This window comes from Microdochium trichocladiopsis (assembly GCF_020744255.1).
Source record: "Microdochium trichocladiopsis strain MPI-CAGE-CH-0230 chromosome Unknown B0I36scaffold_2, whole genome shotgun sequence".
NCBI classification, from domain to species: domain Eukaryota; kingdom Fungi; phylum Ascomycota; class Sordariomycetes; order Xylariales; family Microdochiaceae; genus Microdochium; species Microdochium trichocladiopsis.
The window spans coordinates 1,352,657-1,378,249 of NW_025763545.1; the positions used below are offsets into that span (position 1 = coordinate 1,352,657).

At 57.2% G+C, this 25,593-nt stretch overlaps 5 protein-coding genes across 5 annotated transcripts; 3 read left to right on the forward strand and 2 right to left on the reverse strand.

The window, feature by feature from the left end:
* Positions 1-2,108: 2,108 nt before the first annotated feature.
* Positions 2,109-3,322, forward strand: B0I36DRAFT_359156 (uncharacterized protein; the record flags this gene model as incomplete). The annotated part of the gene is made up of 2 exons (XM_046158092.1): positions 2,109-2,512; positions 2,974-3,322. The coding sequence occupies 2 exons, from the start codon at positions 2,109-2,111 to the stop codon at positions 3,320-3,322; spliced, it is 753 nt and encodes a 250-aa protein (XP_046016588.1).
* A 3,486-nt stretch (positions 3,323-6,808) lies between these two features.
* Positions 6,809-10,118, reverse strand: B0I36DRAFT_380656 (uncharacterized protein). Its single transcript, XM_046160827.1, has 2 exons — positions 9,886-10,118; positions 6,809-9,813 (listed from the first exon to the last, which is right to left on the reverse strand). The coding sequence occupies exons 1-2, from the start codon at positions 9,899-9,901 to the stop codon at positions 7,127-7,129; spliced, it is 2,703 nt and encodes a 900-aa protein (XP_046016589.1). The 5' UTR covers positions 9,902-10,118; the 3' UTR covers positions 6,809-7,126.
* A 954-nt stretch (positions 10,119-11,072) lies between these two features.
* B0I36DRAFT_314137 (putative phosphoribosylaminoimidazole-succinocarboxamide synthase) lies at positions 11,073-12,397 on the reverse strand. Its single transcript, XM_046152715.1, has one exon. The coding sequence runs from the start codon at positions 12,047-12,049 to the stop codon at positions 11,114-11,116; it is 936 nt and encodes a 311-aa protein (XP_046016590.1). The 5' UTR covers positions 12,050-12,397; the 3' UTR covers positions 11,073-11,113.
* Positions 12,398-16,395: 3,998 nt separating this feature from the next.
* B0I36DRAFT_66613 (uncharacterized protein) lies at positions 16,396-18,727 on the forward strand. The gene is made up of 2 exons (XM_046163183.1): positions 16,396-16,400; positions 16,573-18,727. The coding sequence occupies exon 2, from the start codon at positions 16,733-16,735 to the stop codon at positions 18,662-18,664; it is 1,932 nt and encodes a 643-aa protein (XP_046016591.1). The 5' UTR covers positions 16,396-16,400; positions 16,573-16,732; the 3' UTR covers positions 18,665-18,727.
* A 2,237-nt stretch (positions 18,728-20,964) lies between these two features.
* B0I36DRAFT_314143 (uncharacterized protein) lies at positions 20,965-25,199 on the forward strand. The gene is made up of 11 exons (XM_046152716.1): positions 20,965-21,513; positions 21,607-21,690; positions 21,755-22,268; positions 22,334-22,462; positions 22,548-22,560; positions 22,617-22,990; positions 23,054-23,121; positions 23,181-23,346; positions 23,401-23,458; positions 23,522-23,730; positions 23,810-25,199. The coding sequence occupies exons 1-11, from the start codon at positions 21,452-21,454 to the stop codon at positions 24,905-24,907; spliced, it is 2,775 nt and encodes a 924-aa protein (XP_046016592.1). The 5' UTR covers positions 20,965-21,451; the 3' UTR covers positions 24,908-25,199.
* The last annotated feature ends 394 nt before the right edge of the window (positions 25,200-25,593 follow it).

The window sequence follows — 25,593 nt, forward strand, 5'->3', positions numbered from 1 at the left end:
TCTCCAGCCTCTGCCATGCGCCGGCCGCCGGAAGGCCTCCCGCCAGACACGCCCAACCGTCAGGGTCCAGCCATACCATATGCCAACCTCGATTGCTTGCAGAGCACCCTGGTCGTAGATGCTTCTTCGTCTTCTTTTTCTTCGCTTCGGTAAGCCAGCGTGCGGAGCTGGTCTTGAACGCGTCGCGCGTGCGGATTCTTGTCGCGTGCTTGGGCTCTGCCCTCACTGACATCGCCACAATGCTCGGCATCGAGAACGGTCTGCCCAATTTTGGAGGCCGGCAGGGCGGTTCATGCCTCGCGCCTGGACTCTTGGGAGCAAGCCTGACTCAGCTACAGTCGATCTGCGTGCCAAGACTTTATTTTATTTTTAAAACAAACCCGCGTCGTCCATCGAGCCATCCTCTCCTCGCCCCAAGTCCGACAAGTCTTGATGATGACGCATGTACAATCCATGCAACACCCGCAACGGAAGTGTTAGGATGCCAAACAGGACGCGACTCCACTGGGCGGCTCAGCCGAATGAAGCCATCCACATAGGTCTAACACACGTTGCCCAACTCCACTGGCGTGGCTGCTTTTGCTAGTGACATCGAATCAGTAACCTCAAAGTGTAGGGCCGTGAATACCGTGACTGGAGCTCAGGCAAACAAGAGGCTTAGCAGCCCTGCTCTTACAGTAGTCGGATGGGCTGCTGTGACGGGCAGCTCAGACCCAACGCGAACTACTGCAGACTACGCCTGGCTAGTCGTTGATCGCAGATGGCCATTATTATGACTTGCTCTACTGGGACAGCGCCAAGGGGCCCCGGTCGGTGCCAAAAAACGTTTTCGGGCTCTTGTCTTGCCAACAATGGCATTGCTGCACCCCGCCAGCACTTGGCCTACGTCGAAAACGGCTAGGCGCCTGTGGACTTTCCCCCCGAATTGGAGACCACGGGCAGGCCAGGAATGAAGGTCAGCAGTTTACGACCATTGCATTCTTCTAGACAGCACCTCTCGATAGGCCGGCTGGAATTCAAGCCTGTGGCACGGCATCAAAACATTGCAAGCGCTTGATACACTCCATCTGAGTCCTCGATCAGGAGCCGTTGGTGGTGGCACCGCTTCAAGGACGGCGTGTGGATTCCAGCCGGTGCTGCACTGCCGTGCCACTGTGTCTTTTGAGTCCGTCCAGGACTGGGCCAAGTTGGACGAGACAAGCGTCGCGGTTCTTGCGTTCGGGTGCCATCCGCGGCTGCACCCGCCATCTCCACTGACTGCTGCATGCGCACTTGCATTGCGTCGCATCGCATCGCCGCGCATTGCAGCGCATTGCATTGCATGTGCATGTGCATGGCCTGAGGCACGCCGGACCCCCCCCAAAAAGTAAAAGCCACGCTCAAAGCAGAGCCCAGCCCAGCCTGCCAGCATCGAATCGAGCCGGATCGAACGCGTTCCTGGCCAGATCGCGAACAGACGCCGGCAGTCGCGCGTCTCGATTGCCCTATGGCATCGCTTCGCTGCCGGGCACTGTCCAAGGAGGCCTGTTCTGTGCCTCCTTCTGCCCTGGCGACGCTCGGTGCATTCCGTGAGACAGGCCCGCAGGAATTCTCGATCGTTGCTACGGAACGTGCAACCAGTAGCCACGCTGCCGGTCGGGTCGAGTCCTCCCTCCCTTTGCTCTCGTCAACGCACTGTAAGGTATGCGACCTGGGCCAGGCGGATAGGAACTCCTGCAGGGTGGCCCTGCCCAGGCACCGTGGCCCACCCCTTCTCAACGCCACCTGATCCAAGCAGCCGACTTACAAACCGGTCTCTCGCCTGTCGCTGTCCTATATCATCCCTTGCAACCCTGGTTCTGCTCTTCTCGGCAGCTTGCAGTTGCTACTTATGCACCCCTTTACCCCGCGTGTTGCTCTCTGCTCTGCAAAGGCATCCCTGGAGCCAATCGACCCCTTCCTTTGCTTCACCAAAGGGCAACTGCAGCACCCTGTCTAGACGCAACCCTGACATCCCCTCACTCGGCACTCTATAAACTCGCATCGCCTCGTCCGAGAGACCCAGAATCAGACCACCGGCTTCGGCTCTGCAGGCCCAGCGTCTCCGTTCGATCTGGCATCGCGGCATCATGAATGACTTCAACCCCTTCAACGATTTCCAGGCTGGCTACTGGACCTCTGCCTTGTGTACGGCTCGGCCTGAGCGCACGCAAAGTCGCCACGAGTCCAGCGAGAGCTTCTCGTCGATCCATTCGAGCGGCTCTGTGCCGGGCCTGACGGACACGTCCGACTCGGAGCTGTCGGTTGATGAGGACTCGCAGTACAACATATCAACCAGCCAGCTCTGGGACAGCTTCTGGCAAAGCGTGGAGCGCAAGTCGACCTCCCAATTGGAGCAACTCCCTCCCAAACCCCCGGTGGTCCAGAGCGATGACTACTTCACCTTGAGTGTGCTCAACCACTACACCCAGGACGGAGACGATGACAACAGCAATGACCACTCCGCCGCCACAAACTACACAGATGACACAAAGTCTCCATCTCCACCAGTCCCTGCCCCATTACCGCAGCGAACGATCTCATCCCGCCAAAGTCAGCGCTCTGTGGTGCGGCCCACGAGCCCAAGGGCCTCTTCAAGGACTTACTCCATCTTTCCGGAGCAGCAACCACTTCCTCCCGCTCGGCAGCTCACGCTGCCCCCGCGGACATCCTCTCTTGCTTCACCACAGTTGCTGCCTGCTCCGCAACGACCTGCTCGCGCGAACAAGGTGAACGGTCTGCTTTCAGCTCTCAAGCCGAGCAAATCTTCATACAATCTCCGTGCAGCTCATTCAGAGGTTGCGCCACTGCTCCCGGGCTCAAGCCACTCCGCTCCTACGTCTCCAGGGCTCCCCAAATCATTGAGCATTTCTCTTCGTTCTTCAAAGTCAACTGCCAACTTGAGATCCAAGGAGGAGAAGTGCCCTGAGATGCCCACGCGGCACAACCCTACAGCACCACTTGCCCCCTGGTGCCTCCGCCCCCGCCACCTCAGTGCCGACCTCAGACCGAGCTGTCGTCCAACCGTGCGCCTCTGCCGCGGTTCGTGTCGGTCTTCGAGCTTGACTCCGACTGCGAGTCTGACACGGAGACTAGCAACGGCCTCGCCAAACGAATCGCACGGGGCCTTCACAAAAAGACGCCCTCGGGAAGACGAAACGCTCTCCCTGTCCGGCGACCAGCTACATCTGGCCAAGACAGTGTTGCGTCCAGCGACAAAGAGCTGGAAGAAGTCAAGGATGCGTTGTCTCGTCGACGAGGCGGAAGCCTGGGGCGCATCTTTGGGCTCAAATATCGCATGTGAATCTCACAAGGAGGCAAGTGCTGGACAGAGCAGGCCTCTTGCGACCGACGCTTCGCCACGGAATTCTCACCCCAAACCACAAGAATGTCTCATTTGATGAGACGCGAAAAGATTTTGAAGACTTTATGCACAAAGACACGACACGAACACGACTTCTTCCATGAACTAATGGACAGCTCTGCAACGACATATCCCCTCCAACCATGACGGATGACACTCTTTTGACATCACCACGACTGATGAAATACTCCCCAGCATGATCACGCTCTCTACATTTTTCCTCCTCGTCTTCAGATACGAGGTTCATGCGGTGTTCCGGATACTTCGCCAGGGCGGGGGCCCTGCTTTCTGTGGCGCCTTGCCTGGTGGCTAGCTCTGTTACAGCCCGGGTCGGGTTTTGCTTTTTCCACTTGCCATCATTTTTCTCTGCGTGGAGCTTTGAAAACTCGGCGCACTGAGCCACGGATGGTGTTTTTGCTTTTTTTTTCCCCCTCTTATGTCTCTTGCTGACTACAGCTGCATTGGTTGGGGCGTGGAGCAAGACGTGGCTGTGAAGCGATTATGTATTCAACGTACCTCAAAACACGGGCGAGAATAAGAAGGTGATAAGAGTTACCAAACATGTGGATCACCAGAGAGACAGATATGCCTGATAGTATTGTGATTTGGCCGATCATTTCTGATACGTATGGCTTGGGCGTTGTCAGTACCAAACTTCGGCATGCGAAGCACGCTCATAGCCTGCGGATCAGATCAGCCCTGGGGGGGGGCTTGACAGCGGTTGACATTGCAGCAAGACTGGCTGCGTCTCTGTCAAGTCTTGCAGCCACTGATGATGTTTCCCTTGTGGTATCGCCGTCCCAGCGCAAAACCCTTTGGAGATCGGTGGAAGCACCCCCACTCCTCCCAGAATAAAACCCTCCCACTCTGCACATAGGGAGGGGGGCGAGGGAGCGGATGGGACAGTTGCGCATGCATTAGTCTACTTTGTCCGTGCCCTCTCTCTTTTTTGGGCGGGCCGAGGTTACCCCTGTGCAGGCGGCGGCGGCAGGTAAGAGTACCGGAGACAACCAGCACCAAGGACACAAGCAGCCAAAATCAGAAATGCTCTTGGAAAGGCAAGGGAGAGAACGCATCACGAGCTTGAACGGGTAACTATGAGGAGAGTGTATAGGAGAGGAAGGGGGGAGGGGGGGAGGGGGGAGAGCATGGTAGTTCTACAGCACTGGCACGAAGACTCTTTTCTTTTCCCCCTCTCTTCCCCTCCTCTTGCCCTGGGGCAACAAAGGACGGAAATCAGAACAAGGTGTACCCCTTTGTCTCTGTGCGGAAAGACAAACCGCTGCAGCGAGTCGATTGTTGAAGTCAAAGAATCCTTTCGAGTAATACTGGTTTGGGTTGTCCTCAGGGGCATAGTGGTTTTTTGAAGAGGCAAGCTACCTACGAAACCAGTGAGGAATCAACTGGACATTGCTCTTTTCCAAAAGTTAAGGGTTGGCATATGAAGGGCAATGGAAAGAATGAGCTGGGAGGAGAGGGGAGGCTCGAAGAGAAAAGGGGGAGGGGGGGAGGCCACAGAGAGAGGGGATCTGAGACACTGCACCACCATCATCATCATCATAATCAACACCATCACCAGCGCTCATCGTGCTGGGCCAGTGGCGCAAACCACGGGGGTCCGTTGTTTGAGTGAGTTCTATTTTCTGACAGGCTTCAAAGGGGATACAATGGGACATGGACAGGGTTGGTAGAGAATCGGGGCTCTTCCCTCTGCTTTTTATACGAAAGGAAGAATGGGCGCACGAGACAAGGCACGAACTCGCATACGAGCCTTGGGTTGGGTCGAGGCATGAGGAAACACAGAGCGGAATAGGAAAGAAAGGGTGTTGTTGGTAGCTCGGGGGGCCATTGTATGCCGATGAGTCGGCCTTGTTATTGTGCCCAGAGTGCATTCTTGAACTCCTCAAGAGTACGGTACGTATTTACAGTATATATCCAGATATGTGGTCGGGGAGGCACGAGCCACGGTTCAGCATCTCGGGGAATCGATAGAAGACAACCCCTTCATGTCGCGGCTGGAGCAGGAGCAGTCAGAACATCATTGCATCCCGTGCGAGTAACCCCATTCACAACGTACGAAAAGGTGCTTTAACTACGTAAGTATTGTTGTCGCTGTCTGGAGCGCGCAGCAACCGAGTGCCGCAAGTAGTTTCTGCTTTTATTGCTACTCCAGTGTGAGAATGTCTCCCCGCATTCTTCAGTGGCAAGGAACATGTCCCATCGAACTTTTGCATTCCTTGGAAGTGCTTCAAAGGCCGCCCGAAGGTCATCGTAATTCTCAGTCATGGCGGCCCGACAGGAGAGAGCCGTGGGGGCGTAAAACCCATTTCCTCGTTGCCCTGCACGTCAAGGAATCTCAGAGACTCACGACTCGCGCTGATGATGTTCTCGTCCCTCAAGCAGCATTTGTGGTGACGAGCAGGCCGCCCAGCCACGAAGAACTCTGAAGGACACATTCGCGGCCACTCGGCACTCACGCGTCACCCACGTCGTACGTTGTCAGCAAGCGAGCAAGCAAAGGGCCAAAATGAAAATGCTGATGATGAAGGTGTGTCATGACACGCCACGAGGACCTGTCATAGCAAGGCTATGGCCCAAATTCCATGCCAGGACCCTCTTTGGCATGTTGACCATCACGAAATGGACACCCTTGATCCCTTTTCCAGTTGGTCCCTTTTTCCCCCCAAGTCTTTTCCCCTTCAAGCGCCCCTCCGCACCCCCCCCCCCCCCCCCCCCCTGTGTACTCCCATCCTACACAACTGCCGAAAAAGGGATGCTGTGTAAGCAGGGATCTCAGGAATTCGATAGATCCGCGACCGCCCATCAAAGCATCCCGACGCGTGTAAGACTGACGACGACGACGACGACGATGACGATGGGGGTTGCGCTTGTCAGCGTGCCGGGCCACAGGTCCTGATAACTACGGAGGTTTTGGGGGAAAACCTGTATATCATACACCCCGATACATTATCTTCCCAGCGCTGTGGCACGCACGCCTCAGGTACGGCAACTATTTCACACAAAAGGTCGTCTTAGCTCTGGCACTCACGAAACTGCCGCCGCCGTCGTCGTCGTCCTGTGACACGATTTTGGTTGCTCACACAAAGAGATCGTGATTGATCTCTTGCCAGTCATCCATGCTCTTGCACTGGTAGCAAGGGACGAAGCAAATGCGTCGGGGGTGTGATATCTGGCCGTATGTGCCTTGCCCAAGCAGGAGAAGCCCGTCGTCTCCAAGTGTATTATTCTCTGACACCAGAAGCCCGGCTTATTGGTGGTGGTCAGTTCTACCTCGAGCATGAGGCAGCATTGCTGTTGACTCTTGTTCGTGCAAGCAAGCATGCAAGCAAGCGGTGATCATCATCACAACAGAAGACTGACGCACAATATACTTCCAAGGAGACGTGGCATTTATACCATCCAAGTGGGAGAGAGCAAATCAAATCTTCTTGATTATCGTGTGGACGTCTATGCCCACTCTAATTATCTTGTCCCGGCCCAGAAGGCCCTTAAAACGCCTAGCAATCATTGAAACCCGCTATCTAATCCCAGCCCGAACCCAGACGCCGCCCAATGTTCCCTGCGCAAAAAAATGCCATACATGGGGTCGTAAAACATGATCCCGAAATCTCGTCTCGTCTATCGTAAAAAGTTTGAAATGCATCAAAGATCGCTGAACGCTGATTTCGTAAAAAAGCCGTTCGAGTAGTCATCATCATACAACATCCGCCTCATACCAAATCATTATTGTACAGGAGCATACGCGCCCCGTTGCTGCATAGGCTGCGAGATGAGCTCCCCACGCGTGCGGCGGTCATACTGCCTCAGCCGGCGCGGGTTCACCGTGAAGCGCGAGTAGCGCTTGATTCCCAGCCTCTCGTCGTTGTTGCGGCCATAGCTGAACGTCCAACGGCCCTGGCGGTGCCACTCCTGCCCTGCGTCCAGCCGTGCCGCAAGGTCTTGCTTCCGCCCGAACCCGGCCGCCGCCGCATCATCGACGGTCAGTGGGAAGTCGGCGAATGCTGTGTCGTTGCGGATCTCGTCGTTGGAGCAGAAGCTGAGGATCTCCGCCAGGCTCGTGACGGCGTGGGGCAGGCGAAATTGTGCCCGGTTCGGAACGAGAATGGCCATTACCACGGCGTACAGTGCGACGAGGCCCAGCATGATGCCAAAGGCAATCATCTGTGGGAACATGCGGACTTCGCCCGTGGACGCGATCAGCAGAGCGATGAACATCCCGCCTGCGAGCACTGGGATCAGAACAAATACGGGAGCCACGAACGAAGTCAAGGCAACCCGCCAATGCTTGTTCCTTACAGCCTGCCAAGTAGCCTCCCATGGCATCGTGGCTGCTGCGTACTCAAGGAGCAGCGAGGTTTCCGCACAGGAGCCATCCTCGCGGGCGAGCTCGGCCCAAGGAGCGAGGATGCGCATCTCGAGATCGTAGGATTGAAACACGAGGAATAAGACCATGCCCAGGAGCGAGGGCACAAATGTCCACAGGAAGTTTGCCGCAGAGAATGCCTCAGGGCTGGGACCAGCCTCAACTCCAGGACGGAAGCCACGGCGGATGCTCGTCGTGTTCGTGGAGCTGACGGCGATGAGTACCACGGCAAGCACGATGGCAGCAACCGCCGCAGACATGATCTGGCCGTTGCGCAGGCACCAAGGCAGGTACCGACTGCGGACAACTTGAGCGATGGGCATACGCGAAGCTCCCGAGGCAACCGACATGCTATCCCCCTGACCTCGAGCCCAGAGACGAACAGACATCTTCTCGTCGACAATGGTTTCCTCAACTCCGAGTCCATACCAAGGACCAGCGGACTCGGGAGCGTCCCAGAAACCGAGCCGCTCAGTGTCCTTGCCACAGAACCAGTCTTTCATACGATCTTGTGTTGCCATGACCTCGGTGCTGCGGTACTTGGATGCCGAGTTGCTTTGGGAGGCAAGCAGGATGAAGTCTGCGAGAGAGCGCAGATCCCAGTCCTTTCTCAGGCCCGTCTTCATGTGTCGCCAAGTGAGCATCATGAATATCGTCGACATTGTCGACAAGATATAAAGCGCAACCAGTGTCCAGGCGACCCCTTGTCCCGCAGTCCAAGCCCACCGTCCGTCTCTCCGAACCACAATGAACAGCGCGCTAAGGAGCGGAATCGACAAGTTGAGCAGCCAGGAGTTGCCGACCACCACTGCCATCTTCCAGTCCTGGACGCCCGTCGGAAACAGAAAGGACTTGAGATACATGGACTCGAAAACCGCCTTCTCACGGACTCGAGTATCGTCAGATGCCAGTCGCGAGAACGGCTGAATACGGAATGCGACAGTCGTGACGCTTTGCGTGTAGATCAGCACTATCGCTCCAAGCAGTTGAGGCAGGATACGGAACACAAAGTAGTCGCCCTTGTAAATGTCGTCACTGTAAGTTGACAGTCCTCCGTGGCTATACGACCAGATGGCACAGAGCATGAGGGCAGCCACCATGCAGAGATTGAGGACTGCAAGGACCGCCAGTGACGGTGTCTGCAACACTCGAGGCTTGTAGGTCAACCTGCCGCCGCGGGACCCTCTCTCATGATCTGACGTGTCAGATACCGCCTGCCACCGCCTGATTTCGCGAGGCAATGGTGTGTCTCGTCCAAGTAGAGGCTCGTGTGCCTCCATTGTGTTGGGCACGTTGCCGGGGATGTGGCTGTATTGCTCAAGCGGAATAGTCTTGAACTCTGGAGGAAACTGTTGTCGCATTTCCTGGGGGCTATATTGAGCGGCATACGGCAGTGGTGTGAGTGGTTGCAGCTCAGGTGTGAGCGGGATGTAAGGAGAAGTCGTTGGCTGCGCGCCCGCAGGCCTCCTCGCCTCCGCGGCATCCTGCGGAATGTAGGCTGGGGCTGGCTGGAAGAGACCGGGTGTCGCATTTGGCACGATGTGATGCACGCCCGGATACGAGGCACCGCTGCCTTGTGAGAGTTCGGACTCGTCTTCGTCGCCCTCGTCTGGCTCGCCGTGCCGCTTCGTCATGAGATCCAAGGCATACTGGATATATGGCGAATCGTCAACACCTGGAGTCACGGCCCCGGCAGCTCTAGCGAGGTCGTCCTTGAAGTCTCTGCCCATGGAAGGGTCCTGCAACGCCGCCATTGGGAGGGGCAGCTGAGCGGCGTTGAAGCGTACAGTTGGCCGGGGCGTTATTGGGTGCTGGACATGCTGAACGGGCGGAAGGTGTTGTGTTGAGCCGTGCATGCGCTGCGGGCCGTACTGTTCCTGCTCGGAGAATATTGATGGTGGTGTGGGTGCGTGGGGAAGCGAGGAGGAGAGTTGTTGTTCTGTGCTGGACCTGAAGGTTGGGGCCTGGGGCTGGTGAGGGTTATGGACGACTGTGACTTGCGAGGTGGTGGTTGTCGGTGGCGTCTGTGTTCGCGAGGGCGGGTAGTCTGACGTGGCAGGCGGGTGAGCTGAGATCTCCTTGGCGTTGCTGTGAAGGCGGTGGTGCGGTGTACACTTACAAGCGTGGGAAGCCATGGCCGCTGCAACTGGCCGCCGTGCGGTCTGTACTAGTGTAGGTGTAGCAGGTCTCGTGAGCTCAGGGATGGTGGGAAGCTGGAAACAAAACCAGCGGCGAGGAGCAGAGAGACGAAGAAGAGGAAAAGCCCAAGGTTTGGGCTCCAGGCGTAGGTGCAGACGTAGCCGTGCAGATGCAGGACGATGGAGACGCACGGCGAGCAGTGATGCGGCGGGCTGTGGTTGGGTGTTTATTGCACAGAGAGGCTGGCGGTGATGCCTGTCGGTGGAGGCTGGGGTTGGAGCCAAAAATTTGGAGGGGCCGCCCAACCACCACGGCAACCAGGACCCTGGTCGCTTCTGCGGCAGGCGCATGTGGGCCCACGCACGCATGGCCTGGCCCAACGGTCGAGGGATGCACCAGACGCGGCTGCGCTTCGCCCGCGGGTCGCATCGCCTGATTTGGGCCGAGAATCTGGCTACCGATCCCCCGCATGTACCGAGTCGGGCATGTGCTGGGCTCGAGATGCCGTCAATCTCCTCGTACGTGGTGCGGTTGCGCAGGCACAGTAGCTCGATGGGCGTTACGTACCTTAAGGTACCCACGGGGGCGGAAGTGGTTGCAGGCACAGAGACCCACCAGCGGGAGCTTGGGCTCTGAGCCGCCCGTTAGCGCCGCGCAGGGTCCTTGTAGGGCGGCACTGCTGCGTCATTCTTCTCCGTCGCATAGTGAAACCTTCAGCCATCGTAGCAGGATCAGGCCGTGCAAGTGGCGCTGCTGGGCAATCTCTATGGGATGCACCATTTTTTCCAGCACGGAGACTTCAGCAGCAATGGCCAGGAGGAGAAGCTTGTATGCAACGGGGCGATGGTGAGGGTTTAGCAATCCTTGGTGCCAATGCTACGATGATTCAAGCAAACAAGTGCGAAGGGACAATGAGACCGTCGAGATCGTTGTACGAGATACAAGGCAACCGCATACCTGCACATGTACCAGAAAGACAGCCACGGCGCAGCTGCCATAAAGCTGCTCGTCACTCGACTCGCACAAATGAGTAAGTAGAGCATTTGCGTGCGCCGAACTATCACGTAACTCGGCATAACTCTCTGAACTTCATGAACCGACATACACGTCGGGCTTTATCATTCGACAGCAATTGCCATTGCGAGACTTTCTCTCACCCCCCCCCCCCCCCCCCCGGCGCCTCGCTTGAGAGCAACACCTCAAGCTCACTAAAGAGACTGCATGGCCTGCTCGAGCGTCTGACCCGTCAGTCGCTCAAACACCTCCCTGTACTTGTCGCTCGTCGCCTTGGCAATGTCCTCTGGAACCGTGACGTCGGGCTTGCCCTTGAGGCCCTCCTTTGTGAGCCAGTTGCGCAGGAACTGCTTGTCGAAGCTCTCCTGGTCGCGCCCGGGCTCGTACTTGTCCTTGGGCCACATGCGGGACGAGTCCGAGGTGAGCACCTCGTCGACGAGCACGACCTCGTCCGTCTTGTCGTCGAGTGCAAACTCGAACTTGGTGTCGGCAATGATGATGCCGCGCTCGGCCGCGTACTCCTGGCCCGCGCGGAAGACGCGCAGCGCGAGGTCCTCGATCGTCTTGGCGTACTTGTCGCCGACCAGCTTGGCCGCCTCGTCCGGGTGGATGTTCTCGTCGTGCTGGCCGAGGGGCGCCTTGGTGCTGGGCGTGTAGATGGGCCCCCCGGGGATGGCGTCGCACTCGCGCAGGCCGGCGGGCAGCTTGATGCCGTGGACCGTGCCCTTGGCCTGGTACTCCTTCCACGCGGAGCCCGTCACGTAGCCGCGCACGATGGCCTCGACGGGGAACACCTTGAGCTTGCGGACGTGCATGCTGCGGCCCTTGATGGTGGCCGCGTCCTCGGGCGAGATGGACGACGACGAGGCCGGCAGCGTCGTCGAGAGGAAGTGGGTCTTGAGCCCGGGGATCTTGTCGGCGAGGACCTTGAACCAGTGCACCGACAGGAAGGTCAGCAGCAGGCCCTTGTCCGGGATGCCGTTCTTCATGACGACATCGTACGCCGAGATGCGGTCCGTCGTGACAAAGAGCAGCGTCTCGTCGTCGACCTCGTACAGGTCGCGCACCTTGCCGGACGCGAGCCGGCGCAGTGACGTCAGGTCAATGCTCGTCACGGCGTTCGAAGTCATCGTGGCGGGGTAACTAGTAGAGCACGGACTGATGCCGATACGTGTCGTCGGTTATTGCAATTGAGGGCGAGACGGGGCTGTTGCCAACTGAGAAGGGTCTCCGGCGACTGCTGGTTCTCGCGCTTCCAGGTGCGTTGTTCGTGGTTGCTTTGGGCCTGGCTCGGGGCGTTTGCGGATGCTCGTCGTCGTCGGCGCGGGACAGGTGAAAAAAAGTTCGAGGTTTCTTTCCGCCCGGCAGCCGGAGCGCCGTGCATCGGAGCCAATCGGCACCCACTTGTGGATGCCGCATCTCGACGGGTCAGGCTTGGGCCGATGATCTCCGCTCCTGTTGTTGACGAACCCTTTGAGGCGCAGATGCCGGAGGTTGCCCAGCCCAAAAAGACAAGCGACATGCTTGATTCATTATCTTCTTGCACTGCTGCATGGTTGGCACATACCTAGATTTGAACTGGGGAGGATTCACGACTGAAAGCGCAGGTCGCCGCAGTTGCTACAACCACTTTCTACCATCAATTGGTGTTCCCAAAGACAGACGAGCCCGATCTGGGGGTGCTGTCGAGCTTGAGAACGCTCGCTGACATGTAAGCAAGGACCAGAGAAAAGCAACTCGTCTTTTCCAAATTGCCAAGTGGACGCCAAACTGCCTGTGGTCGATCGGTGAGATCCACGCCGGGACTGGTTGTCTTGCCAGCCTCATTCGTGAGAGGGTAATATCGATCTCATCGCCTGGGATCTCACGCGCAATCACACGCTAAGCATCTTCCCCCCAATGGATATACTACGTACTTTTCCATCGTGAGCAAGAACATGCCTTCTTAGGCAGGTGGTTTCATTGCGACGGCTGGTGGCGTTGCGACGCTTGCAAGTTGTCGGTCGCTCTTGGGACAACACATCACGAATGCAATGATACACGGGACATGGTACGCTCCGGTTACAGCACGTACTATCTGGGCGTAGCAGAAGCACGGATAGGCAGGGTCCGTAGAATGACCATTATTTTCCCTCTACACTCCAGCTCGAACACACGACCTATGGTAATGTCAGGCATGTCACAGTTGGCCGCACTGATTGGGTGGTTGGGGTGTTACAGTGCATCACCGGCTAAAGGCGCAAGGTGTCACCTTACACATCACCTGTTCGGCCTGCAATCCGCTCTGACGAATGTGCCTTTAAAGTCGGATACTCTATTACAGTTTGGTGGCAGCCCTTTCTGAGACGGATTTTCGTCACACGTTGAGGACAGTGTTCGTCTGCTGTCACAATAGTGCCTTGGTTCTTCCTCGCCTCACGAGTTAGTCGAAGAAGGAGCCTGACGGCAACGCGATGAGTATGCTCCAAGCCATTCGACTTGTGGAGGGGACTGCCCCCTGGTGTGATAAGCTTCAGGTCGTGGTACCACCATCGAGCTCTCCGGGGACCGGAACAGCCCACATAACAACACAACGCAATCCGCCGCCCCGTCAGCGCCGGGATGATGAGGGGTAAAGATGCAGCTGGCCAGGCACAGCCGTAGCGACCACCAAGCATGACAGGGTTCACCTGCAGGAGCCGAGCGGGATACGACACTAGTCGTGCAAGATTGGCAGCACGAGATGCGGAGAGGTGAGAGAATCTCGTATTTGGTCCTCTGTTGAAACACCACGCGCGATTTACTGATATAAATTCTGCGCTGTGCGTGTTGGACGTGCTCCTGGACTGCCAATGCTGAAGTCGCATCACCACTCGCTACTCTCGAATGTGCCTCTATGCGCAATCAAGTCCGTCTTATGGGCTAGCAAGACGGGGGGGTTTGGAAAGGGCGTGGACATGCATATTTTCCGCTATTATCTACAGTTCGTCAAAGTGCAGAGGGTCTGGCCAAGCGCCAGGTTTTCGTTTTCCATTCTGGCCCCGGTCAGCTGGTAATTGCGAGGTCCAGCCACGGCGACCTAGGCCTGAATCGTGATTGCTCAATCTCTCGATAGCCTGGCTGACCATAAACCCTCCAAGATGCCATGAATTGGACTTGAGTTGCTTTTTTTTCTTCTTCTCCCACTTGCTTTTTCCTCACCAGCCCTGGGCCTGTGCAAGAAGCCGAACACTAACAGAACTCAAAAGGCCTAGTCAGGTTCAAGGTCGTACACAATTTGAATAACTAGCCTGAACCTTGAGTGGGTGGGTCAGGAACAGGGTATAGTGCTCGCAAGTGGCGTGTGTTAAGCAGCATCTCCGGGATCATGGCTGGGCTTCATTAGCTGCAACGATGTAGCACATGACGTCGTCGACATGGTTTCACGCAGGATTTGCGTGCTGGTGAAGAATGGCTGTGTGGTGTCTCTGACGCGTGCCAAAGACGAACGGAGATTGATACATATGTGACGTTGTTGCGATTGCTGGGTACCATGGCCAAGATCACCAAGACAAGGCAAGACAAGGGCGCAGCCGTGGCATGAGAGCTGCGCGTTGATAAGTCGTCATACGTGGCCTGGCTGGAGACAGGTGCTTGACGAAGCCATGCTTTGAGACGCTGCCGTAACTGACCCTGGCGCGAACTGAGAAACACGCGAGAAGAATGGGACGGGGCGCTGAGACAATTTTGTGGACCAGAAACATTCGTGTTTGCGACGCCGTTGGAGTCTCTTTGTTAGGGGCTCTGACCTTCCGTTCGCATCTGCACCACTGACAAATTGTTGGGGTGTTGCAACTTGGTGAGTCGAGACTTCCACGAGCCCCATTTCGGCCTGGATGAGCCTTGTTGCCGGCTTCGTGACCGTAGCCTCGTGCTCAGCAACACGGGACACGTGCATGCGGAGCAAGCCTCAGCCGCGGCGTGATTGTTCGGCCCAACGGTAGCTCCAGACCCTTCGGGCAGCAAACCCCTGGCTCATGGCCAATCAATGTTGCGCTGTTAAGCTGGGCGAGTCGTTAGCCTGCTGGCACCCTTGGGCTCCCGCGCTGTTCCACCTTGCGTTGCGTCAATGGCCACTCGGCGGTGGTTCTCGCCCTCCTTTGTCGGTGACCGATTGTCGCTCATTTTCCTTCGTCGACACCTGACCCGAAAAGATCTCTAGGGTGGCCAGAAAGCGGCCACTTTGCCGTGGACGCGCGCGGTCGATAAAGTATTGGTCTAGCCATGCTCGCTCATCTGTGCTACCTACTGCTCGACGCCATCGAAGAGCCTGGCAGGGTATAAATAGGTCATCAAATGAAGCAGCATCGCGACGTCGTATCTCAGTGGGAGGCAGCATTCTGTATCGAGGACCCAAGATTGCCTCTCGGACAGGACCTGGATTGGTGGACAGGGGTCCGGTCTCAGGCCGGCCTGGCTGACGCTCTCTCTGTGAACAGCCTCGGAGCTGCAGCTGGGTCGAGAACAAAAGGCAGGTCATTGGGGTGACCCCTGGCAATAGTTGCGAGCACCCTGGGCCAGATCGCTGAATGTGGAACAGATACTGTGCTTCGCTGCTGGGACGGCAGAGGCACAGCCCCGGCACCGCGGCCCACGAGTCGCCAAGTTGAGCCATGATGACGAGCCAGACCAGGCCAGACACGCAGAGAGAACAGAGAGACGGGGGGAGAAAGGCCCGGCGATAGGGTCGGCCACGGTCGGTCGGTGGCCGGCAGGCGCTAATTAGTGGGTGATTCAATCCTGGTCTGCGAGCTGGCTCCTAGCAGAGCGATGCCGCCACTTGCGCAGCCATCGCAAGGCCCCACTGAATGGTCCCTGTGGCCAGTGCCAGGCGGTCCAGCCGCCAAGCCAGCAGCCGCTAGGGTGGACAAGCCAGTGGCCACCACGCTGACCCACGTCCCGCCCTGTTCCAACCATGATCCATCCGTCCCATCATTCCCATTCAATCCCACCCCGTCATCACTCCTCCGCTCCATCCGCACCATTGCTGCTCCCGCGTGCCCTCGCACATTCCTCGCCTCTGCAACTCGCCGTTCGTGCTACGCCAACTGCACGTCCGGAGAGTCTCCCGCCGCGCCACCACATATCGCCTTGGGCTCACACACCACATCGCAACTTTGGTCTTGGTGGAGGAGTGCTCCAGCGAGTCACCTACGGCACATATTCGCACTTGGGCATCCACACTCCCCTGGGCCGCGCGCCAACAACGACATTGTGATCGAAACTAGCTCCAAGGCCACGACACAGCATCTCGTCGGAACACGTCAGAGCACAAGGCATCCGGTGTGCTAGCTTCGCATTTGATTTGCTATTGGTCGAGTCGCCTGGACACTGCCCTCATTACCGACTTTAATCTCTCCGTGTCTGGACACAACATTCCAGTCCACGTCTACACAAGACATTTTAGGGCGGCTTGCCGTGACCTTTTGGGCCTTTTGGTCCTCCCGCCGCAAACCTGGAGAAGTATGTGCCTGCCTTCGCTTCCCACGTTTCCTTCAGCTTCTTGCACCTCTGATGGCCGAGGCAATCGTGGGCGTTCTGGGTTGAGATGTAGAATGCCTCGCGCGACAAACCAAACCAAACCAAACCACCACCACGACAAGCTCCCCTCCATCATGCTAACCATGTTCTTCAGCTTCGTCTCCATCGCTGCCTGGTCGCCGCACCGGAGCGCGAGTCCGAACCCTCGTAGCTCTCTCGGCCACTTTCGGTCTCTTTCGACCATCTCGCCCTCTTCGGCATCTTCGCGGTCTAGATCCCCTGCGAAATCCTTGTCGACTCATAATGCCGCCGAGATGATGATTCCTCCCGAGGCGAGGCCGCACACGCCGAGACGCATGCCGTCAACACTGTCGGTACGCGAAGACGAAGACCACAACACGATACCTGATCCACGGTCCCGCGCCCTAAGTCCAGATGTCTCAACACAGTCCAGCACGCCGGGTCACCATCCCGACCTAGATCAAGAGGTTGCGACGCTGAGCACGAAACTGATCAATGCCATCAACCATCAAACCACCCTCGACGACACTTTGTCATCTACACGGCATGAACTAGACACGGCGAGGGAGAGGATTGCCGAGCTCGAAGATACGGTGGCCAAGCAACAGGAGAAGCTGTCCGAGGACGTGTGGATGAGGCGTTCTGTTGCCGAGGAAGAGAAAGCTGACCTTCGCGCTCGTCTCGCAACCGAGCGAGCTCTCAGGCTGGAAGCCGAGAAGGACAAGAAAAAGATTGAGCAGGAGCTGGAAAACCTTACAGTTTCGCTCTTTGAAGAGGCCAACAAGATGGTCATCACCGCGAAAGAAGACGCCGCCAGGGAACAGGAAGTTCTCAACCGCAAGAATGAGCAGTTGAAAGCGCAACTCAAGGACACCGAAGGACTCCTCACATTTCAGCAAGAACAGCTCGCGGAGCTCAAGCTCGTCATGGAACAGATGAATGCCGAGAAGGACGACCGCACAGGAACAGCGCCTTCTTCGCCTGGGCTTAGCAAATTCGATCCCCGCGAGAGCGATAGCCGCAACTCGGACGGTGATGCTCTGCAGGGCGGCTCGGAACTTCTGTCGCCTACGTATCCTACGGATCTGAGTCACCTTCTCTCTCCTGTTCTCCGGACCGACATCAGCGCCTACGACGACTTCATGTCCCTGATCAAAGTCTCCAAAACACACAGCCGCGTGTCTTCCGGCTCTTACAATGGTCTCAATCCAGTACTCGGCATAGCGGGAGCTTCGATTGCGTCCAATAGCTCGACTGTATCTCTTTCGGCAGCGGCTGCATCCAGCTCCTCGCCCCAATCTCCTAACACCCCCGCGTCTGCGATCAGTGCTGGGTCTAGCGCACCAGCCGTCCAGCTTCCCCCGCTCAAAGAGACCAAGTTCTACAAGCGAGCTCTAGCCGAGGACATCGAGCCCACCTTACGTCTGGATACCGCTCCCGGGCTCTCTTGGCTCGCTCGACGGTCAGTCATTACAGCGATCACTGAGGGCACATTGGTCGTTGAACCGGTTCCCACCACTGGCGTCTTCGCAACAATCAGCAAGCCGCAGTTTTACAAGTGCTCGTTGTGCGGCGAGTCGCGCAAGGACGAAAGTCTTTTACGCCATCACCGCTTTAGGACAAGCGAGACCGAGACGGCGCAGAGATACCCGCTCTGCAAGTACTGCCTCGGCCGCGTGCGGTCGACTTGCGACTTCTTGGGCTTTCTTCGCATGGTCAAGGACGGACACTGGCGAGCTGATGATGCCGAAGCGGAGCGGAACTGCTGGGAGGAGAGCGTCAAGCTACGGGAGCAGATGTTCTGGAGTCGGATCGGAGGTGGTGTTGTTCCCGCTAGTCATGGACATGCCCACCACCCGAGTGCAGCAGACAAGAGCACTCGTAACAGCACCGACGAGCCGGAAACGACTCCGCAAGAGGTGCGGTCTAGCGGACCCGACGCTCAGGACGAAGCAACCACGGTGACTCCGCCATCGGAGTTGACCATTGCTCCCGCGGGGACAGATACACCAACAACCCCTCCGGACGTCACCCAGAAAGCCCCTGACACGGAGACTTCAACCAACAGCGTCGATGCCAATGTTGTTTCTGCCAACAAGGTGGACGGCGTGGTTCACAGCGAGACAGCCGCGAGCACTGATGAGCGGCCCCCAACGCCACCGGAGAAGGATACCGCGGCACGCCTCTCCATCACAATCCCTGGCGCTTTTGCTTTTAATGTATAATACGATACCCTCACTCCTTATCGCGGCGGGTGGATATCCGCTCCACTGACACTTTCCTTATTTCTACTTTGTTTCCGCGCCATCGACACTCAGGCACACGCACAACAATCACCCGCTTGGGGTGAACTAGCACGGCCGACACATCACGATGGCATCCACTGGGAAAATGGGCAGCATTGGCGGTTGCATCAGCACAACAGGTGTTTTCTTTCTTGGCGTTCTCTTGTTGACACACTTGCTTCTTGGGTCTGCTTTCTTGCTACTGGGCGGCGGCGCTGCATCGCGAGGCAGAATCACAATTATGCTTCGGCGACGGCCGAGAAGGGCTGGAATTGGGCATTGCTTTTGACAGTCTAATGGGCTAAATAAGGGCAAGGAGTCCAACAGGCAGGAGTACATACGAGCATCATCATCATATACAGCCAGTCTTTGTGTCAAGCGAAAGAAATTCTTTTGAAGAGCCCGCCGGAGTCCACATGTGTGCGTGCTCTGCCATTGAGTGGTACTGCTGTTCCTGACGGCAAATCTGATGCGCGCAGCCAAGTACTGTGAAGATGGAGTGGGTGGTGTGCTTGGAATCTACTGTTGCCTGAATGTTGACGGCCGAGGTCGCGCGTAGTGGGCTGGTCAGCCAGGGTTAGCGTGATCGGGACCAACGGGTATCGCACGGGGGGGGGGGGGGGGGGGGGGGCGGGAAGCGCACAGATGTGGTGAAGAGTGAGTGAATCCTGGTATCTGGGACCCATAATTGCCTGCCTCTGCTCTGCTGACTCTCCAGTTGGGCCGCGCTCTGATGTCCATTCCTGGATCGTCCGAGGAGGGAGCCCGGCCTGGCTGGCATGGACCTGGAGATGCAGTGAGTCCATCACAGTCGCAAGCAACGCTGGGAAGGACGAACCCCACACTGGATGAGACCCTCCCTGTGGCTCCGGGGTGTAGTTACTTTAGTCAGTGGGCGGGAGCGCGGAAGCCATCCGGGCTGTCAGTGGGGGGGGGGGTGGGGGGGGCGCCAGGCTAGCCAATCCAAGCCTAGGGAGGCGCTGTCACTTGCCAAGCGATGTTGGTTGTTGGCAGTCGTATGCTGCCAACCCTGCAACTCGTCCCATCTTGGCGATCGCGACGTTGTTGGCGGCTGGCGTGTACTTTGGTCAGTCCCAGCAAGTCACCACCATCGTCATTCCCCTCCTCGCCCCCTCGCCCCGTTGTGCTCGACCGTCACACTGACCGGGGCCAGGCGGAACCCACCCGCCCTCCCGCCATGGCCCCGTCTCGCCGCCAGAGACGAGATAGAATACCGCGGACAAGCGGCCGCCTGCAGCCGCGACACGCAAGCCTCGCTCCGGGTCGGCCCACGACAACAAGGCTGCCAATCTCATTGTGCCCGGCCCGGCCGCTACAGGAAGTCTGTGCCCGCCGTCGCACAAGCGGGCAGGCTCGAAAAGGGAGCATCTGAGGACCCCGACCCGAGCTGCCACGGCGGTGTTCCAGTGTTGGCTAGGCGCAAGCGCCCGAGACAAGGCGCCCCCCCCCCGGATGCTGGTGGTAGCGGGTCGAGACAACTTAACCTCGGAGCCCATCCAGGCAGGCCCTGCCCGTCCGATGCGCCGGCGGCAACGCTTCGGCACGCTCAATACCACCTTCACCAACACCATGACCGGAACCATCTCGCAGGTCCGCCACCCCTCCTCCTTCTTGCCTTCCCTGTTCTATCCTGGTATCTGGGTCTTCCAGCCCTGCGGCAGGGCATCCTGGCTTGTTTGCCTGCCCGGAATTGCGCATGCATCTGCCCCCGCTGGGCACACATCCTCGACCCAGGCAGCCGTTGTCCTTCTTCTCTTCTCCTCCTTTCCTTGTTGCCTTCTTCACACATCGAGGGTTCTGCATCTATCCGGCTTGTACATAAAGGCCACGAGCACGGTGCATCCCGTGTCCCCTTGGTGCCTCGCATCGTCTCGAATTTAGGGCTCGCATTGTTGTTGTTGTTGGTGGCAGGCAGGCAGGCAGTCGTGGACGATATCATCGACCCCAGATCCCTGGAGGCCACTCGCCTTTTTGGGGAAGGGTCATTTCGGGTCGCTCGTCTATTGGCAGGTACCATCGACATGGGCCCCCGCGCCACATGCAGCCTCGACTCCCTGGGAGCCAACACGTCGTCTTGGCCAACAACCACATTGGCCCACGGCTTGCCCCGTCTCAAACACCGTTTTTCTCGGCCCGACCTTGTCCGTGCCGATGTCGATTCTCGTCCCAGTCGTCTCGTGCCAGGGCCTCCCCATCGGCTCCCCAGCATCGCCCCACCGGTCTGCCTTGCCCTGATTAGATGATCAGATATTGCAACTCGCTACTCTTTCCCCTACGGAGCCCTCAGTCCTGGAGCCCCCGCGAGGGTGAACAACTCTGGCCGGCCAGCCTGACTGAACCCTGCCTGGCCAGCAGCAACAGCGTCACTCGCGTGATACGATGGCTGCCAGATCGAGATGGGCACAACCCTGCCAGATCCTGGGCTCTGGATCTTCTTGGCACACGCCCCCATCCTGTATAGCCGCAGCACACACACAGGGTCTTCCTGTCCCGTGAACACTGAAACATGCGTCCTCGTGTTGGTGCGTTGGTTGTAACCACGCACTCAACCACACATTCCATGAACCGCCTCGCACTGCGTCCCCGACACAGCTACGCCGGAAAATAGTCTTGTGCCTCTCAGAGCGTGGCACCACACCCTCCCATCGCCAGTCTGACAACATCGTCCAAGTCCGTATTCTGTGCCTTTTAGAAGGCTCAGATAGCATGTCCCAGCCGCCTGGCACTGCACAACAGGCTCGACGCCGTGCTCCCACCGCCTGTCGACCGTAAGTGTGCAATCAGCTACCCAGCAAAACCGTGGTCGACGATGAATGATTCCTCCGGGCACGTTCCCATACACCACTGACATGGTCATGCAGATGCCGCAAGCAGCGGAAGAAGTGTATTCATGTCGGTTTGGAGCCATGCCAGGCATGCGTCGAGTCCAACATGACCAAAGAATGGTATGCCTGAGCTTCTGATTCTGCCTGCCCGCTGGCACGGGACACTGACTGAAAAACACTCCAGCTCATATGTCGAGCGTGGCGAGCAAAATGTAGACCGCCAGTTTCGCCATCCACGTATGAGGCGCGCGGATCGACTCTCCAGGAACGGTGGTAATCCTCTGGTACGGGCTCCAGCCAGAGGCCCAGGGAGTGGAGGCGACCAGCAGTACCTCCTCAATTCAACACGAAGTCTGCTGCCTGACACCAACACCATCCTCATTGCGGTTGACGCCTTCTTCAGGAAGTTTAACCAGCTTAGCTTCCTCTCGACCGACCGCTTTGCACAGCAAGTGCGAGAGGATGTCAACTCCGTGTCCGCGTTCCTGCTGTGCAGCATCGTGGCCGTATCGGCACGGTACGTTAGGATGCTTCGCGATCACTACGGGGGCGGAATGCTTGCAGTCGCAAATCTCACCGACCGGGCTGAGCAAGCCGGCAGGCTCGAAATATTTGAGGAGGCGACGCTCGAGAGGTGCCAGGCGTTCCTGCTGCTCACTATTGCGCAACAAGGCAGCGGCCGGATTGACCCTAGCTACGTGGGTTCTCTTCTCTTCATTCTCAAACGCTAGGTACCGGAGCGGACGCTGACGAAGCACGACAGATGTCTGCGAGGGTGGCCTTGAATATCGCTGTGTCACTGGGACTACACCGGGAGCAGGCGTACGAAAGGATGATGTCCGAGTCCATACCTCAAGCGAGAGCAAAAGCCGAATCAGCGAGGCGAACCTTTGTGAGTCAAAACCCTCTCAGCCTTTCGCGACACTCCGCGAAATTTGGACGGCCCGGGACTAACGCCTTCATCGTTCTCGCAATAGTGGTTCGCTTATGGTAGGTCGTACCCGGAATCGTTTGCTCTAATCTCCTCGACTTACCAAGCGCAAAAGGTCTCAACAAGTCGATCTGCAGTCGAGGGCTGCCTATCACGCTACAACCACAAGACATCACTACCTACTCTCTTCAAGACGATATCGCCTTCGATAGCCGATCTGGCATAGCAGTTACCTCCCAGGAAGCACTTGTGTCTACTTCGATACATGGCAGGCCGCCATCTCTGGCATCGTATCTTCAAATTCTCGACATATGGGGGGAGGCAGCACGCTTGGCCTCTTGCAGGGAGGTTAGATACAAACCCGCAAGGTCAAGTAGCAGCATTGCACAAGTTCTACGTCGCCTAGACGACTGGGAACGTGGCCGTCCATTGGATCAAGGGTTCTCAAGCTCACTCCTTGGTGGCTATCGCCGACAGTCGCTTGACCTGGTATGTCTTCCTTTGTAATCAAGGTTTTTGACGTGAAGCTGCAGCAATCTGACATGCACGAAGGCTTACCTCGACATCCATGCGACTTTCCGGCTCTGTCATATTGTGCTACGCAAAGCATATCTTAATGAGTAAGTTTTTGTTACTTTTCGGGCACTCGATGTAACAAGCTTACATATATTGTATTTAGCATTGTTCAGCAAGCGCCGAGTTTCTCTCAAATACCGGATGACGAGGTCAAAAGGTACTGGGATGTGATGAAGGATCTGTTTGTCCAAGTCAGACATCTGTTCCATATCTTAGACTCGAGGTTTGAATATGGTCACATTGAGGACAAAGTCGGCAATGTACTGACAGTAAGTATGTTGCCAGATCATGGGCATTGAATATGGGATTAACCAGAGGGACAGTGCTTCATGCTGTACACTGTTGGAGTCATGGCGACGTATCTGTTCAAGTGCCCTCTAAGTACGTCTAGTCAACATACCTAATATTTTGGTGGGCGGACGCCCAGCTAACAGTAAGCAACAGTTGATGCTCACATGAGCTCCCATGGACACAACGAGCACGACAGAATCCGAGATGATGGCCTGCGAATGTACACCAAAGTATCATACCTGCTGAGGTCATGCCAAGATGTGTGGCCACCTGCTGGGCATTGGCACACGGACCTAGAGAGCTGGCATCATGCATTCAATGCAGATGTGATTCGGGCCAGAGTCGACACAGTTCGCGCCAGAGTTTGTGTTTTACCCTTTCCCCTTTCCCCGTCGACGGCAGGCAATGTCTCATAGGCTGACTTTTCGTGCAACTTTAAAGGGCGCCCGGGGTCGCAACGGCGCGAAGTCCTCCCCACGGCACCAACACTTTGAAGGAGATTTGCAGCCGAGCAAGAAACTACACGAAACCTTTGAGAATTTCGCTTACCTGCCGCCACTGCAGAGCACATTGCCCTCAGAGGGAGAGCCAGAGTCACTTGCACTGCCACCGCTAAAAGGAGAATCGTTCGACCAGTCAGCTCGGGGCTCTCCCTCACTCCCCTCGCCGCCTTCCGGCCAATCGATCGACACTTCAGCGTCTAAAGTTTCTTTGAGTCCCCAGAATCGGCCGTTGCATGCCATTTCAAACAACCACAAGCCTCTGCAGGCTGTTCTTGACCACAGACCGTACTGCCCTCATCCTTACAACCCGGCCGTTTCCGCAGGTTTGGACGCCCCGACCTGGCAGCAGCAGTCACACTCGCAAGATCCCGTGCAGCCATACAGGAGCGCGCAATGCTCATCATACGACTACCCGCGGCTGCCATCCATATCCCCATCAACCAGCGACAACAACAACTACAAGGGCTCGCCATCCAGCACTCCAAGCCGAGCCCAGATCGCGGGGGCGGCGGGTGCTACTGCCGGCTTAGAATATCGCTCCAGAGACGCCGCTGACGATCGTCGCTACAGTTATACAGACAACAGCGATGACGAAGGCGACGAAAACAACTATAGCCGGAGCGAAGACGGCTTAAACGACGGCTTCGAGCATAATCTCGAGGGGTTCCTCCACACGGGCGCCATCTGGGCTGCCACGGCTGGCGCCCGCGCCTCACCTCGTCATCATGCTGATGCTGCTGCTGCCGCTGCTAGTCGCGACGAGCAGATCGATCGCTATGCTGTCGGTGGTCAAAGCCGCACCCTCGATCCCGGATCTGGTCTCGGTCCCGGTATGACCTCAGCCTCCGGTGGTGTTGGCTCCAGCTCCGGTCTATTCGCAAGCATGGCTGCGAGTATGGGCACGGGGGGCATGGAATCGTCGAGTCGTCCGTTCTCTGGTCCGTCCTCGACTTGGTCGTCGTTGTCGCTTGGACGCCACGAGGAACGAGGCAGCGCGGAGACAGGGGCCATGGCCACCAACGTCTCTGGCCGCTGAAGAGGATTGTGGTGATGGTCGTTGTCGTGCCCCATGTCGCTGTCAACGGCTCATGCCATGCCCACCTACGTTCTTGAGGATTTGCGCCACCGAGTCACGGGTCAAGCTCTATTACGAGTCCGCTGCGCTCACGCCGTAAGGTGGCGTGGCTGTGTTGATGTGCTCTGGCGAAAGCGAATGTGAAACCAGAGACAGCTAGCTACCCGGCTTACGTCGTCCGGTCTCTTCTCCATCGTGGCGGTTCGGCGTCCATGGCCACCCGTTCCATTCCTGACCTTCACATTCGGCCACCATTATGAATCTTGTGTTTTTGGGTAATTTAGGTTTTAGCGCCCCATGAGCTGCTTACCCCAGTTGTGTGGAGAAATTTCAATAAACAATCTGCAATCCGTGTTTTGGGGTCTCTGTCCACTCACTTCCAAGGCTGTTGTTGCTTGTTCTCCTACCCGCCACTGACCAAAGCATACTACAGATTCAGGTAGCATAGGATGACAGCACTGAAACACAAGCACATTCACAACTGCCAATGCGGGTTCTTGTTTAACCGTCTTCTCATTGTAGACAACGGGCTGCTGCTTCGATAACCGTTTTCTTCATCCTCTGCTTCTTCGTCCTTCTCCAGACTTCTTGGCGAAGCCGTTTACATGAATTCATCAGGCCCGCGTATGGGGCTTACATGATATACT

Coding starts and splice junctions, on each gene's coding strand:
- B0I36DRAFT_66613 (XM_046163183.1), top strand. CDS start 16,733: ATGATGATTCCTCCCGAGGCGAGGCCGCACACGCCGAGACGCATGCCG.
- B0I36DRAFT_314143 (XM_046152716.1), top strand. CDS start 21,452: ATGTCCCAGCCGCCTGGCACTGCACAACAGGCTCGACGCCGTGCTCCC. Junction 21,691..21,754: donor TCCAACATGACCAAAGAATG/GTATGCCTGAGC, acceptor AAAACACTCCAG/CTCATATGTCGAGCGTGGCG. Junction 23,347..23,400: donor AAGTCGGCAATGTACTGACA/GTAAGTATGTTG, acceptor CCAGAGGGACAG/TGCTTCATGCTGTACACTGT.
- B0I36DRAFT_314137 (XM_046152715.1), bottom strand. CDS start 12,049: ATGACTTCGAACGCCGTGACGAGCATTGACCTGACGTCACTGCGCCGG.